The sequence below is a fragment of the Oncorhynchus clarkii genome, chromosome 8, assembly GCF_045791955.1.
Source record: "Oncorhynchus clarkii lewisi isolate Uvic-CL-2024 chromosome 8, UVic_Ocla_1.0, whole genome shotgun sequence".
NCBI classification, from domain to species: domain Eukaryota; kingdom Metazoa; phylum Chordata; class Actinopteri; order Salmoniformes; family Salmonidae; genus Oncorhynchus; species Oncorhynchus clarkii.
The window spans coordinates 33,510,820-33,525,325 of NC_092154.1; the positions used below are offsets into that span (position 1 = coordinate 33,510,820).

General features: G+C 44.8%; 1 protein-coding gene across 5 annotated transcripts in view; it reads right to left on the reverse strand.

Annotated features, from left to right (window-relative positions):
* Positions 1-14,506, reverse strand: part of LOC139415307 (myelin transcription factor 1-like, a) — a 49,957-nt gene that overhangs the window by 11,826 nt on the left and 23,625 nt on the right. For 4 of the 5 annotated variants that reach the window (XM_071163345.1, XM_071163341.1, XM_071163343.1 and 1 more), the window contains exons 7-12: positions 10,306-11,457; positions 8,105-8,239; positions 7,365-7,455; positions 4,362-4,472; positions 3,803-4,029; positions 2,498-2,745 (exon numbers count right to left, since the gene is read on the reverse strand). In XM_071163345.1, coding sequence (XP_071019446.1) covers positions 2,498-2,745; positions 3,803-4,029; positions 4,362-4,472; positions 7,365-7,455; positions 8,105-8,239; positions 10,306-11,457 — 1,964 coding nt within the window. The remainder of the gene's footprint in view (positions 1-2,497; positions 2,746-3,802; positions 4,030-4,361; positions 4,473-7,364; positions 7,456-8,104; positions 8,240-10,305; positions 11,458-14,506) is intronic. The other variant, XM_071163344.1, reaches the window with a different exon arrangement.

Sequence of the window (14,506 nt, forward strand, 5' to 3'; positions counted from 1 at the left end):
GAGAAGGGGGAGAGGGAGGTAAATAGAATGAAAGAAAGATGAGAAGGAGAAGAGAGAAGGAGGAGCCCGATAAGGAGATTGTAGGAGGTAAAGAGGAGAGAGAGAGAGAATGAGAGAAAGAATGGAGAGGGTTGATAGAGGGAGAGAAGCAGAGAGAGAAAGCGAGGGAGAGAATAATTACTCCTCCTCTTTGGCCCACTCTGCAGCCCGCACTGTGGTGGAGAGGAGATTAATGTACAACACAGGGAATATCCCCGCGGCGCTCTGATGATGATGATGATGATGATGATGACGACGATGGTGCACACAGAGACAGACTGCGCCAGAGCAAGACCATGTCCTCACAGAGAGGTCACTCTCTCTTGCCTCTGCACAGGGGGCATGATTACTAGAAAGAGACCGAGAGAGGGAGTGTGAGAGCGAGAGAGAAAGAGAGCGTGGCAACTGAAATGCTCATTGATCCATTCCAGGCTGTCTTAAAAAGCCAAGGGCTCCAGTCCACCGCGCCCAATGCATCTCTTTGTCTCACAATGTTAGATACTATACTGCTCTCATGGCTGTGCTTGCCCTGCACCGGGGCTCTAAATTAAAAATATATATTGGTAGCACCGGTGCACCATTGGTAGCATAACATCAAATTTAGGAGCACCAGAAAATACGGTTTTATTGTATCTACTAAGATATAGCCTATGTGAATTCTAGTTACTTCTGAAGCACATGTTGTGCCCTAGAATTTAAAAACAAATGTAACCATGTAAATACATTTGTTGATATAAAGAAAGCAAAAATGTTGATACAAATACTTGTCATTGAAATTAAAAAGTCATTCGTGGAGTATTAGGTTTCTACATTGTGTAAAAGCACTATTTTCCTATTGAGATGGATTGCATTGAATATTGTGCACTGTCTCTTTAAGAATGTCAAGTTTGTGATAATGACATGCAAGATATCTGACATGTATTCATTGCTATGACCATTGATCTCCTCAAGAAGCTATCCCTTTTCCTTTCTTTCTGTGTCCCCAAATGTTTGCATATACTGGTAAAGTTACCAGGTTGTCAGCTAGCTATTTAATGAGGTAACAAACATGATTGAACAAGGTGTAAAACAAATGCCGGCCCACAAGTAGTTTTAGAATGGCCCACGACATGATTTGTAAATGTAAAAAAAATATATACTGTATATATATATACTGTATATATTTAGGATAATTTCTTTTGCAGAGTGATCCCAAATTAAAACTCCTGGTCAAACAGCATATTTTGCCAAATTGGTCGCTCTTTAGCGCAGGCTGTACCCCATAATGTAATGAATGTGCCACACACAGAATCACAGGACGCCAGACCAGACTGCGTTATTCTGTAATAAGCAAAGCAGCAAAACCTAAATGATATGGCATAGAAAAGCATCTGACACCTAACCTTGTGGAGGAGGCCTCTGACTCATTGTTGACTGAATCAGACAAGGGCCCACTTTTCACTAGAATTGACTCAGGGTGGCAGTAAGGAAGATATAATATCCCCTATTTTGTCAGAGATACAATGCAAATGTGGTCTGATAGATTGAAAGAGCAATAAAGAAAGCAGGAAAGATAGGGGGAATGAATAGACTGAAAGGCAGAAAGATAAGGGAAATAAATAGACTGAAAGGGAGAAAGATAAGGGGAAATAAATAGACTGAAAGGGAGAAAGATAAGGGGAAATAAATAGACTGAAAGGCAGAAAGATAGGGGAAATAAATAGACTGAAGGCAGAAAGATAGGGGAAATAAATAGACTGAAAGGCAGAAAGATAGGGGAAATAAATAGACTAAGGCAGAAAGATAAGAGAAATAAATAGACTGAAAGGCAGAAAGATAGGGGAAATAAATAGACTGAAAGGCAGAAAGATAAGGGAAATAAATAGACTGAAAGGGAGAAAGATAGGGGAAATAAATAGACTGAAAGAGAGGAAGATAGGGGAAATAAATAGACTGAAGGCAGAAAGATAGGGGAAATAAATAGACTGAAAGGCAGAAAGATAGGGGAAATAAATAGACTGAAAGGCAGAAAGATAGGGGAAATAAATAGACTGTAAGGCAGAAAGATAAGGGAAATAAATAGACTGAAAGGCAGAAAGATAGGGGAAATAAATAGACTGAAAGGCAGAAAGATAAGGGAAATAAATAGACTGAAAGGGAGAAAGATAGGGGAAATAAATGGACTGAAAGAGAGGAAGATGGGGTGGAGAAAGAGAGCGAGAGCAGTGAGGGAGAAAGAGGGCAGAAAAGGAGGGCGGAAAGACAGAGTGAGAGAAGGGAAGAGAGGCTCAGAGAAAGAGAGAGCGAGATAAAGAGAGAGAAGGGATGTTGGACAGAGAGAGAGAGAGAGAGAGAGAGAGAGAGAGAGGGAGAGAGAGAGAGAGAGAGAAAGCAAGAGAGAGCTACGCAACGCCCCAGAGGCGGAGCTGGAGCCTGCCGGGTGAGTGTGAGCATGAGTCTGGGGCGTAGTCCTCCCTACCTGGGAGAGGAGATCCTGGGGCTTGCCTCCCAGGCCGTGGGGCATCTCCCTGCAGCGCGTGGACAGGTTGAGGATGGCCGTGGCGGCCATGTGGGCAGCCTCCATGTCGTGTGTGTAGTCGAAGCTGCTTTTGCTGCAGGTGCTGCTGGCGCTGCTGCCGCCCCCTCCCCCTCCGCAGCTCAGACTGCTGCTGCTGGGAGCGTAGCTGCTCGTTGTGCTGCTGGCTGGGCTCTTACAGTAGCGCTTGGCTGCAGGGAGGGAGCACACCATACAGATCATACACAGACATATAGACACACATACGGTATACACATACAGTGCAGCCATCAGGGACAGGACATCATCCATGCACACACACACCCACACACACATACAGTACATAGATAAAGTCCCACACACACATACAGTACATAGATAAAGTCCCACACACACATACAGTACATAGATAAAGTCCCACACACACATACAGTACATAGATAAAGTCCCACACAATGATGCCGAAGGCCAGATTTTGGCCCCGCCAATTTAAAAAAATTCAGAGATGTATAAAAAGACATGAAATATAGAAAAATTTAAAGAATATATATATATATATATATATATATATATATACACATTCTGTATATATAGATATAGATAGAAAGGTAGGTAGATAGATATTTCTAACACCTACAGAGAAGTCTTCCAGTGGATGGTTTGCTCCACGGTGAATGCTGTGTCAGAGCAAATGATTGTGCTCTTGGTTGGAGAACGAGGCGAGGGAGACAGAGATGGAGAGCGCGAGGAGAGTGCTAGGAGGGAGAGAGAGAGAGCGCGAGCGAGAGGGATGGGAGCGGTGCGACAAGTGAATACGGGCTTCACAGTAAGGGTTTGTAGGCAGCAGAGTGTGTGAGCGAGCTGGGGGAAACCAGCAACTTGAAAATGCATCAGGGCCAAGGAAATGGGTGGTGTTCTATACTTATCTCCAATTCGGATTGGAGTTGTTCCATCTAATATGAACTATGCCATGCAGTATCAAATTGATGGAAATGAAATATAGCCTCAAAAATTGGGCTTTAGGAATACACATTTCAATCGTTTCTTTGCATTGTATATGTGTTGCATAGAGTTATTCAACACATTTACCCTATTGTCTTAGCAGTGATCTAGAACCTGGGAGTAATGTTTGTGTTCCTGTCTGGGTTTGTGCATGTGTGTGTGCGCGCCTGCAATGCACGTGCCAACATGCGTGCTTGCATGTGTGTGTGTGTGTGTGTGTGTGTGTGTGTGTGCATGCGTGAGAGTGCATAGGCAGTCATTCCCTACCGTCATATCCCTTAGACGAGAAGTCCCGTCCTTGGGGCTTGGGGACCAGGCCTCTCTTCCCCCCACCGTAGATGTGTTGCTGGCTGTCGTAGCCTTGGCCGTAGTCGAAGCTGGTCTTGGAGTACTTCTCCAGCTCCTTGGCCAGGTTGGAGCGCGGCGTGCTGGTGGAGACGTTATTTTTGTAACCGTACTGTGGGATCTCCAGCTGTTTCACAAAGCACATTGGCCTGGAAGATAACCATGGACAGGGGGGCCGTGTTTGTGTACACGCGGTGAGAGCGGTCTGACTGTCTGACTGCATGGTGTACGTCCTCACTGAACCACTAGGGGGACTTCATTTGTAAGAGCAAAATCATGAGAGCTACTACGGTCGGCTATGTCCTGTCTATTGTATGTACAATGTACATGATGTTACCGTATGTTCTCCCTTTCTACGTCTATATGAGGTATGAGAGATTGATGCAGGTCAGAGGTTACATTCACGGCTACCAGGAATGCACTGGGATGAGCGGGAAGGCTGGGGGAGTGGTGGTCATGTGATGAGGGTGTGAGTGAGTACCTCAGCACACGGTCTGAAGCCTGGTTGGACTTGGGGCCCCCGTCACATGGGATGTGCTTCTCCTGGACTTTAACCATCTTCTCTGCAGCAGCGATGGGGCACCCCGAGAGGCTGTAACAGCATTCACAAAACAGAGTGAGGCCTAATTGGCCAGAGCACACACACACATGCACATGAATGCATGTACGTACGCAAGCAAGTACACACACACACACACACACACACACACACACACACACACACACACACACACACACACACACACACACACACACACACACACACACTTGCACAGACATGTACCCCCCCACACACCTACACAGTCTGCCTCACCGACAACAGACACATCCAGTCAATCAGCTAAATTTGGCTTTGATTTAAACAGAATTACAAATGTCCTGCTATATGATGGGGCCCCACGTATGAATTATTTATTTTCTATGGCCTAGTTCTTAATTGCAAAGCCGGAGCTTTGCAGATACATGTTATTGGCTGCCTGGGTACTGGCTGCTGAGCTTAGCTATATACCTCAGTCTTTTCAGGCATTCTGTGTAGGCACATTGGGGAGAACTAATTCACCACAATGCCAGCTACTGTACAGCCTCATATCTTCCCCTATCACCTCTCCCCCTCTTGCTTCCTCATCCTCTATTTTCTCCTCGTTTTATTCCCCTTTCTCCCTCACATTTGCACTTCTTACAGTATATGAGAGTATTTTTTCAAACGAACCTGGACTCAGTGGTAGACGTAACATAGTAGATGTAAATCTGGGACACTGATATGTTAAGTTTTGAATGGTATGTATTAATTAGTGGATGCCCATCATCCTTTTCTATGATATGTTACGGATTCCAATTGGTACAATATGTTAAGAATTGCAATTTGTCCATTATGTTACGAATTTGCTAAACATTTAATGTTACAAATTCCAATTTGTTGTGGCTAACGTTAGCTATGTGGCTAATGCTAACATTATCTAGGTGCTAATGTTAGCTGGCTAAAGTTTAGGGGTAAAAGTTAGGTTTAAGGTTAAGGTTAGGGTTAAGGTTAAGGTTAGGATTTAGGTTAACGGGTAAAGGTTAGGGTTAGTGAAAGGGTTAGCTAACATGCTAAGTAGTTGCAAACTAGCTAAAAAGTAGTAAGTAATTGCAAAGTAGCTAATTAGCTACAATGCTAAAGTTATCTGTGATCAGAATTGAACACGCAACCTTTGGGTTGCTAGACATTTGCGTTATACGCCCACCCAACCGGCACGGCCAACCATCCTACTATAGTTTTTGCCTTAAATAACCTTCTGTCTTATGTAACCATACCAAATGTAACATATCATATTCATTTGATTTGATTTATGTTTACTATGTTACGTCTAGTTTATGAGACCAGGCTGTTCATACACATACAAATCAGTCGTTCTCACAAACAAACCGTCGCTGCTTTTGTGTGTGAGACAAATGTGGTGCCGGGGGCCTCTCCTAATCATTTCATATCCATGAGTGAAATAAAAATGTTATACGGCCAGCCCCGTAACACACACACACACACACACACACACACACACACACACACACACACACACACACACACACACACACACACACACACACACACACATGCACACACGCACACTCGCATACAGACGCGCACATTTCAAAGTGTTAGAGAAATCTGTGAGGACCATGTGACAACCTGACAGAAGGACTGCTGTCAGTATCATAGTTTCCATGACAACAGCGAGGAGGAGAGAAACGAGAGACACAAAAGCTATACATCTCCATTTTTTTTCTCCATTTTGTTATGCACTGCTCCCCAATCCTACTAATGACGACACAGTGTGTGTGTGTGCCAGTCCCACAAGATGTGTTCTATATAACATGGCCTACAGCAACTGCGGGTGGAGAGGGAGGTGTGTGTTTGTGTGCGTGCGTGCTTGTGTGTGTGTGTGTGCATTGTGTATTCATAGTGTATGCCTTGTGTGTGATTTTGTCTGCGTACCTACAGAATGTACAGTGCCTTTAGAATGTATTCACACCCCTTTTTCCACGTTTTGTGGTGCTACAGACTGAATAAAAAAAATAATAATTTCACTGGCTTACACACGATATCCCATAATGTCAAAGTGGAATTATGTTTTTCGAAATGTTTACAAATGAATAACAAATGAAAAGACCACACACATACAATTATCTGTAAGGTCCCTCAGTCGAGCAGTGAATTAATTACATTTTGGATCAATATACCCAGCCACTACAAAGATACAGGCGTGCTTCCTAACTCAGTTGCCGGAGAGGAAGGAAACCGCTTAGTCATTTTACCACGAGGCCAATGGTCACTTTAAAACAGTTAGAGTTAGTTTTAATGACTGTGATAGGAGAAAACGGAGGATGGATCAATAACATTCTTGTTACGCCACAATACTGACCTAATTGACAGAGAGAAAAGAAGGAAGCCTGTACAGAATAAATAAATACTTCAAATTCACTTCTCGACTGAGGGATCTTACAAAACATGTCATGTGTGTGGTTCAGAGATGGGGTAGTCATTCAAAAAACACTATTATTGCACACAGAGTGGGTCCATGCAACTTATTATGTGACAATTTTTACTCCTGTACTTATTTAGGCTTTTAATTTCTAATTGATTAGTAAAAAAATGCAAAAAAATGAATTACACTTTGACATTATGGGGTATTATGTCTAGATCAGTGACACAAAGTCTCAATTCAGGCTGTAACACAACAAAATGTGTAAAAGTCTATGGGTGTGAATTCTGAAGGCACTGTACGTGCTGACCATAGAATCCTCACCCTGAGACACACCGTACCTCGTGGCAGACACCTATGGCACCCCCACATATACCCGTTTTGAACCCTTTTTTCTCTTTCTTAGATCCTGGACAGAGACGCCATTTGTATTATTATGTTCTATCAGACTATACATTGACTCCACTATTTCAGTTCTTATTGTCTCTCCCAGTGCATGCTCTGCCTAGTTGCCGGCCACTTACCTGCGGTGGGAGTTCCTGTTGCTATTGACATGGCCACGCCCCGAGCAGCCAGGAGTAGGGCACTTTAGAACATTTTCATACATTGCAAGAACTTAGGACAGACAGGGAGAGGTGAGAGACAGCAAGGGGTTAGGAGCACCCAGAGTCAGTGGTTATTGTTCAACTATTATTAGGTAGTGAGCGGAGACAGTGGCATGCACTGTTAAAATGTAACGTTGATGCTCATGCAGGCAGCAAAAAAATAATGGATTCAATCAAGCAGCATTCAGAGGTAGTCGGGCATGTTGTTAGTCATTCGGCAGAATCTTGATAGATCAATCAGGTGGGATTGAAAACGGTATCTAGGCAGACGTTAGCCGTACTAACCAATGTTACATGGTACGTTATGTCCTTTACTGAAGCAGAGTTAGAGGTACGTCTGGTCAACATAAGCAGTCTCACAAAGTGATGTGCATGCCATTAGGTATCTGGTCTATGGAGGAGACATTACTTTGCATGCAGGCATGAACAGTGATCAAGCAGGGTGAAAAGCAAAAGAGAGTGAGTGCAGCCCCATGCTGATTGGAAGACGACCTCGTGTGTCAACCCAACACAAGAACCATTGAAGGGCAATTTCTGGAAAAGAGTTACCCAGAAACTCAACAGAAAATGAGATCCAACTGAAAAATGCAGGCGATGGGAGGGCAATGCTCAATCCAGTCTCCCCAAGCAGGAAATAAGACGTTTTCAATGGGACTTACTCTCTGGTGGCACCCTGTCCTTGTGGGGGCAGCCAGACAGGCTCCTGTGGTGGGGGTAGAGACCCGTGACGTGGCCTGTCCCATCGCAGCCCGGGGTCGGACACTTACTCTCCTTCTTGTCCCCCCTTGCAGAATCTACCAAGAAGAACAATATTGGGGGTTTAGAAAGTCATCTCACTATCTAGGTGAGCATTGCATCCAGGGTACTACAGTATGTCACCGCTATTAATGGAATGTCCCATTACACTGTTGTTTAATTTACTGCATTTAGAGTGTCATAAATTCATATGGGTTTTTAACAGTATTATCCCCCAAATTGGCCCTAGTAGTTAGGAGGTGGTAAGAAGCAAACACTTAGAAAAAAAGTTGCTATCTAGAACCTAAAAGGGTTCTTTGGCTGTCCCCATAGGACAACCCTTTAAATAACCCTTTTTGGTTCCAGGTATAACCCCTTTGGGTTTCCACAGAGGAACCCAAACTGGTTCAACCAGGAACCAAAAAGGGTTCTACCTGGAAGACAGCCGAAGAACCCTTTGAAAACCTTTTTTCTAAGAGTGCAGACTACTCTCACCTGTTTAACATGTAATGGCAACCCCCCCCCCCCCACACACACACACACACACACACTCTCACATAGGAAAATTGCTGCAATTGTTCAATCCCAACACCCCAGAAATGCAATTTCATATTTCATTAAAAAAAATGGACACTCGCTATGGCGATAACACAGAATGACTAAGCCTGTGTGAAACTGGCTTATCAGCAGTTCTCCCATGTGTATATCTGGAGCTCACTATCGCCCCCATCTCCACCAATCGTCAATGGTGCCCCCACGGACACGGCTCAAACCCAACCACGTTGAGCACAGACTGTGTGTATGAGCATTGTCCCAAAATGTTTTTTATTCTGAAATACTAATGAGTAGTCCCGACCCCATGGCATACATTAGAAAAAAGGCCATAGTCTCTTCCTTTGATGATGAAGACTTTGAATTTAAAATGATTCATTGAGGATAGCTTTTTAGAATGTTATTATGGCCTTTGGAAAAAACAAATAGCATGTCGACAGATCTGTAGGGTCCTACCAGAGCCTTATACACATAGTATAGCCAGCTATATGTTCTCGAGACTGAAATGATGCATACTAATCCTATTCCTTGAGAATTCCCCCCACTAGCTTCCTGTGCTAATGGAAGATAATTACATACTATTACAGTACATATCTGTGATAACCGACGATGGGTGGCCCTTATTAATAGTCGCGCTGGCAAGATTTGAATCGTGCCATTCAACGGTCTGTGGCTACTGATGGCAAGACGTGTTGTTGGAGACTTAGAACAACGGGCAGAATTATCTAGAGAAATTACTTCAAATGGCTTTGGATTTCAACTACTAAAATGTCCCCTTTGGTTCAACCAGAGCAGACCAGTATCTGCAGTATTTCACTTTTAGATCAACGTCCTTTGTGTCCATTGGAATGTCACTCAAAACACAGCATCACAATCCAACAATCATGAACGCCATGTGCCACCGCCACCCCCCTGATGCTAGCGTAATGACCCTGTCTGAAACGCTCCCCACTGATCTGCTTTGAAGCTTTCTTATGGGTTAATAAATGCACACACAGAGACGGTACGACTCACTCCCACAGGCGGTGGGGGTGTGTATCAGAGTGGATTTAAAAGAAATAGGCCGTGGATGGAATCCCGCAGATGAGATTTGCTGTCCTAACGGGCCTTGCAGATTGCCATTTCTCATGCCTGACAAGCCAAGCCTCTGATGTTAGCATGCCGGCCTATTTAACAACATAAGCTTGCAGTCGATGCTGCTGCTGCCACTGCGATATGCAGCGTTGAGACCAGCCAGGGGAAATGTGTCCGTCTACTCCCAGCGAGGAGCTGAACTACTGGGCAGGGGTCAAGCAAACGTCCAATGTTATTAGATTCATGAGCGAAATAAGACGTCAGTTATACTGCTTGATGTTACGCAAGTCTGTTACTGCGGGGCCTGTTGGTGCCTGTTGAAACACTATCAGTAGGCCAGGGCCTGTTAGCCTTTGAGTGTTAATTAAATACAGAGGCGGTCCAGTTTGACTGAAATGCAGTTAGCACTGTGTGGATCATCAATACTGTACAAAACAGGGTGAGGATACTAGCTGACATGTCGTGAATGGGTGTGTTGAGATTTTCAGGGAGTGGTTACCTTTAGGGTAGTATGCTCTCTTTGACCCATCGTGGTGCATTCTGGACTTGCGCTCCTCCGCCCCGCTGCTCTGTCTGGGGCTGTGCTCGCCGTGGTGGTGGTGATGATGATTGTCCCTTCGGGCCACCATATGATGTCCCTCCAAGGCCATGCGATCCCTCATGACCTTGGCTCGCTCTGACTCCATGGCGATGGCCTTCTCCAGCAGGGACAGGTTGCCTTTGGTCATGTCGAAGGCCTCGTCCGAGCGGTCCGAGGCCACCGACGTGGTGTCCTCGTCCCCTTCCTGGTGGCAGCTGGCCGAGTAGCCCCCCCTGGAGGCCGGGCTCAGCTGTTCTTCCAGCTTCATCAGGTTGACCATGTCCGAGTAGCTGCGCTCCAGGGACCCACGCTCGTCTGGCTGCTGGCCCTCCTGGCAGCTCTCGTACCTGGGCAGGTGGTGGGCCTGAGCCGGAGGCTGGTGCTGAGCCTGGTGGTGGTGGTGGCCGGTTTGATGCTGCAGGTGGTGGTGGGACTGATTAGGGTGGTGGTTCTGATGGGCCTGGTGGTGTTGCAGGCCGGGGTGTCCAAGGCGGTCGGAAGGCGACGTCTCGCTCAGCTTGCGGGCCAGGTCGAAGCACTGGTTCCTCAGACACTCCAGACTGCTGAGGCACACCTCCTCCTCGCTCTCCTCAGCCTGACCCCTGACGCCATGGTGGTGGGGTCGCCCATTGGGATGCCTGCCATCCTCCAAACCGGTGCCTTCTGGGTAGCCATCGTCGGGGAGCACAGCGCCGTGGCCCTGCGCCAACAGCTTGAGCGAATCCACCGTCTCCCTGACCACGTCGCTGTCCAGATCCACGCTCAGCTTGCCCTTCCTGCCTCCGCTGCGCTCATTGCCCTCTTCATCATCATCATCATCATCATCATCATCATCGTCCTCGCCGGCACTGTTGGAGGAGTTGCTGTTCATCTCTGACTCAGTCATGGCCTGGTAGGCGGCGTCCTCTGCGATCTTCCCCAGGTTGAGAAGGGACTTGGCCACCAGCTCATCATAGTTTTCATACTCTTCACCATTAGGGCCGACGTTAGGGCCAGGGGCACTGTTGTTGATGTTATCCTTCTGTCCCGTAGGGTGATGCTTTGATTGTCCGCCATTTTTGTGCCGGTTCTCTGTGGTCAGGAAAGGAAGGATAGACCTTTCAGCCCTTACTATAGTTGGGTAGATGAAGAACTAGCCCGTCATAGTTTAATTATTTGGGATATTAATATAATATTCAACATTTTTCAAAAACATTTATGCCAGTTATGTGATGTTTGCTGACTACTAAGCCCTTAAATGGCCTCAATGTATTAATGTATATTGGTTTGGATATTAATGATCACATTGAATTGATTATGTTAGAGAGCTTTAAGGGACAATCTGCAGTTGCTACGTCCGTTTTTGGACTTATGTCTTAATATAACTTAGAAAATGCCTCATGAGCTTAGTTCAACTGCTGTACACCATCAGAATCCAAAAGATAACCGTGTTTTACTCCAATGATTGTAAACAAAGTAAATGTAAACAAACACGGTGGTGTCTTTAAACGTGGTTAAAACTATCATTTTTATATCATGGATGTTCAGTTGTTGCATCCTTAGCGCTGCATTTGAGAGTGGTTACATTACACCAACCCCATCCCTCAGCTTTTTACTGAAACAGTGTCAGGGAGGAACCTTTGTTATTGTTTCAACTGCTGATTGCCCCTTTTATAGTTTGATGTTGTAGACAGGGTTCTAAAAAACCCAAAAAAACTAAAACAAACATGACTGAACAAGGTGTAAAACAAATGGTTAACAACCCGCGAATAGTTTTTGAACGCTCGCGACATGGTTTATGAGGGTAAAATGCGGGCCCCCAAAGGAAAAACATTGCGTCAGTAATATGGGTCAGATCTTTTGAACTGTTTGGACTAGAAACTAACAGTTTTCGCTGTAGAAATTGTGCAAGTATGACGCTAACGAATCTGCGCCCAGGAAACAATAGTAGCCTTATCATAAAATACAGTGCCTTGCGAAAGTATTCGGCCCCCTTGAACTTTGCGACCTTTTGCCATATTTCAGGCTTCAAACATAAAGATATAAAACTGTATTTTTTTGTGAAGAATCAACAACAAGTGGGACACAATCATGAAGTGGAACGACATTTATTGGATATTTCAAACTTTTTTAACAAATCAAAAACTGAAAAATTGGGTGTGCAAAATTATTCAGCCCCTTTACTTTCAGTGCAGCAAACTCTCTCCAGAAGTTCAGTGAGGATCTCTGAATGATCCAATGTTGACCTAAATGACTAATGATGATAAGTACAAATCACCTGTGTGTAATCAAGTCTCCGTATAAATGCACCTGCACTGTGATAGTCTCAGAGGTCCGTTAAAAGCGCAGAGAGCATCATGAAGAACAAGGAACACACAGGCAGGTCCGAGATACTGTTGTGAAGAAGTTTAAAGCCGGATTTGGATACAAAAAGATTTCCCAAGCTTTAAACATCCCAAGGAGCACTGTGCAAGCGATAATATTGAAATGGAAGGAGTATCAGACCACTGCAAATCTACCAAGACCTGGCCGTCCCTCTAAACTTTCAGCTCATACAAGGAGAAGACTGATCAGAGATGCAGCCAAGAGGCCCATGATCACTCTGGATGAACTGCAGAGATCTACAGCTGAGGTGGGAGACTCTGTCCATAGGACAACAATCAGTCGTATATTGCACAAATCTGGCCTTTATGGAAGAGTGGCAAGAAGAAAGCCATTTCTTAAAGATATCCATAAAAAGTGTCGTTTAAAGTTTGCCACAAGCCACCTGGGAGACACACCAAACATGTGGAAGAAGGTGCTCTGGTCAGATGAAACCAAAATTGAACTTTTTGGCAACAATGCAAAACGTTATGTTTGGCGTAAAAGCAACACAGCTGATCACCCTGAACACACCATCCCCACTGTCAAACATGGTGGTGGCAGCATCATGGTTTGGGCCTGCTTTTCTTCAGCAGGGACAGGGAAGATGGTTAAAATTGATGGGAAGATGGATGGAACCAAATACAGGACCATTCTGGAAGAAAACCTGATGGAGTCTGCAAAAGACCTGAGACTGGGACGGAGATTTGTCTTCCAACAAGACAATGATCCAAAACATAAAGCAAAATCTACAATGGAATGGTTCAAAAATAAACGTATCCAGGTGTTAGAATGGCCAAGTCAAAGTCCAGACCTGAATCCATTCGAGAATCTGTGGAAAGAACTGAAAACTGCTGTTCACAAATGCTCTCTATCCAACCTCACTGAGCTTGAGCTGTTTTGCAAGGAGGAATGGGAAAAAATGTCAGTCTCTCGATGTGCAAAACTGATAGAGACATACCCCAAGCGACTTACAGCTGTAATCGCAGCAAAAGGTGGCGCTACAAAGCATTAACTTAAGGGGGCTGAATAATTTTGCACGCCCAATTTTTCAGTTTTTGATTTGTTAAAAAAGTTTGAAATATCTAATAAATGTCGTTCCACTTCATGATTGTGTCCCACTTGTTGTTGATTCTTCACAAAAAAATACAGTTTTATATCTTTATGTTTGAAGCCTGAAATGTGGCAAAAGGTCGCAAAGTTCAAAGGGGCCGAATACTTTCGCAAGGCACTGTATATATATATATAGAGAGAGGGAGAGAGAGAGACTTTTGGGAGGGACTGGTGTTCCCAAACTAAAACCGCAGGTCATATAGCAAAATATTTTTATACTAAACTGGTCGCACTTTAAAGCCCCCCCCCCAAAAAATCCCTCAAATAAATCCAAAGTATATACTAATGAACCAAATGCTTTCTAATTCTTCCATTCTTCACAAAACATATCATCCAGAGCTTCTGAGAACCATGTAGCACCCTCACCTAATACGTTTCAGTGTTGGTTTTAGGGACAGCGGCAAATGAAACAGCGGGAGGGAATGAGAGAGACGTATATGAGGTGTTCTGATTCGGGAGCCCAAAATATCCTCGAGAGAAGCCATTTCCATGGGAGGAAGGGGGGGGGGGGGGGAGAGACTGAGCACATGTGACACGTCCGCTGAGACGGGGGGGGGGGAAGTTAAATAACTCAGAGAGCTCCTCTCTCCATTGCTCTTGAAGGCACTGTCAGAAACGATTGAGGACACGCAGAGGGAGCGAGAGCGAGGGAGAGGGCTGATGGAGG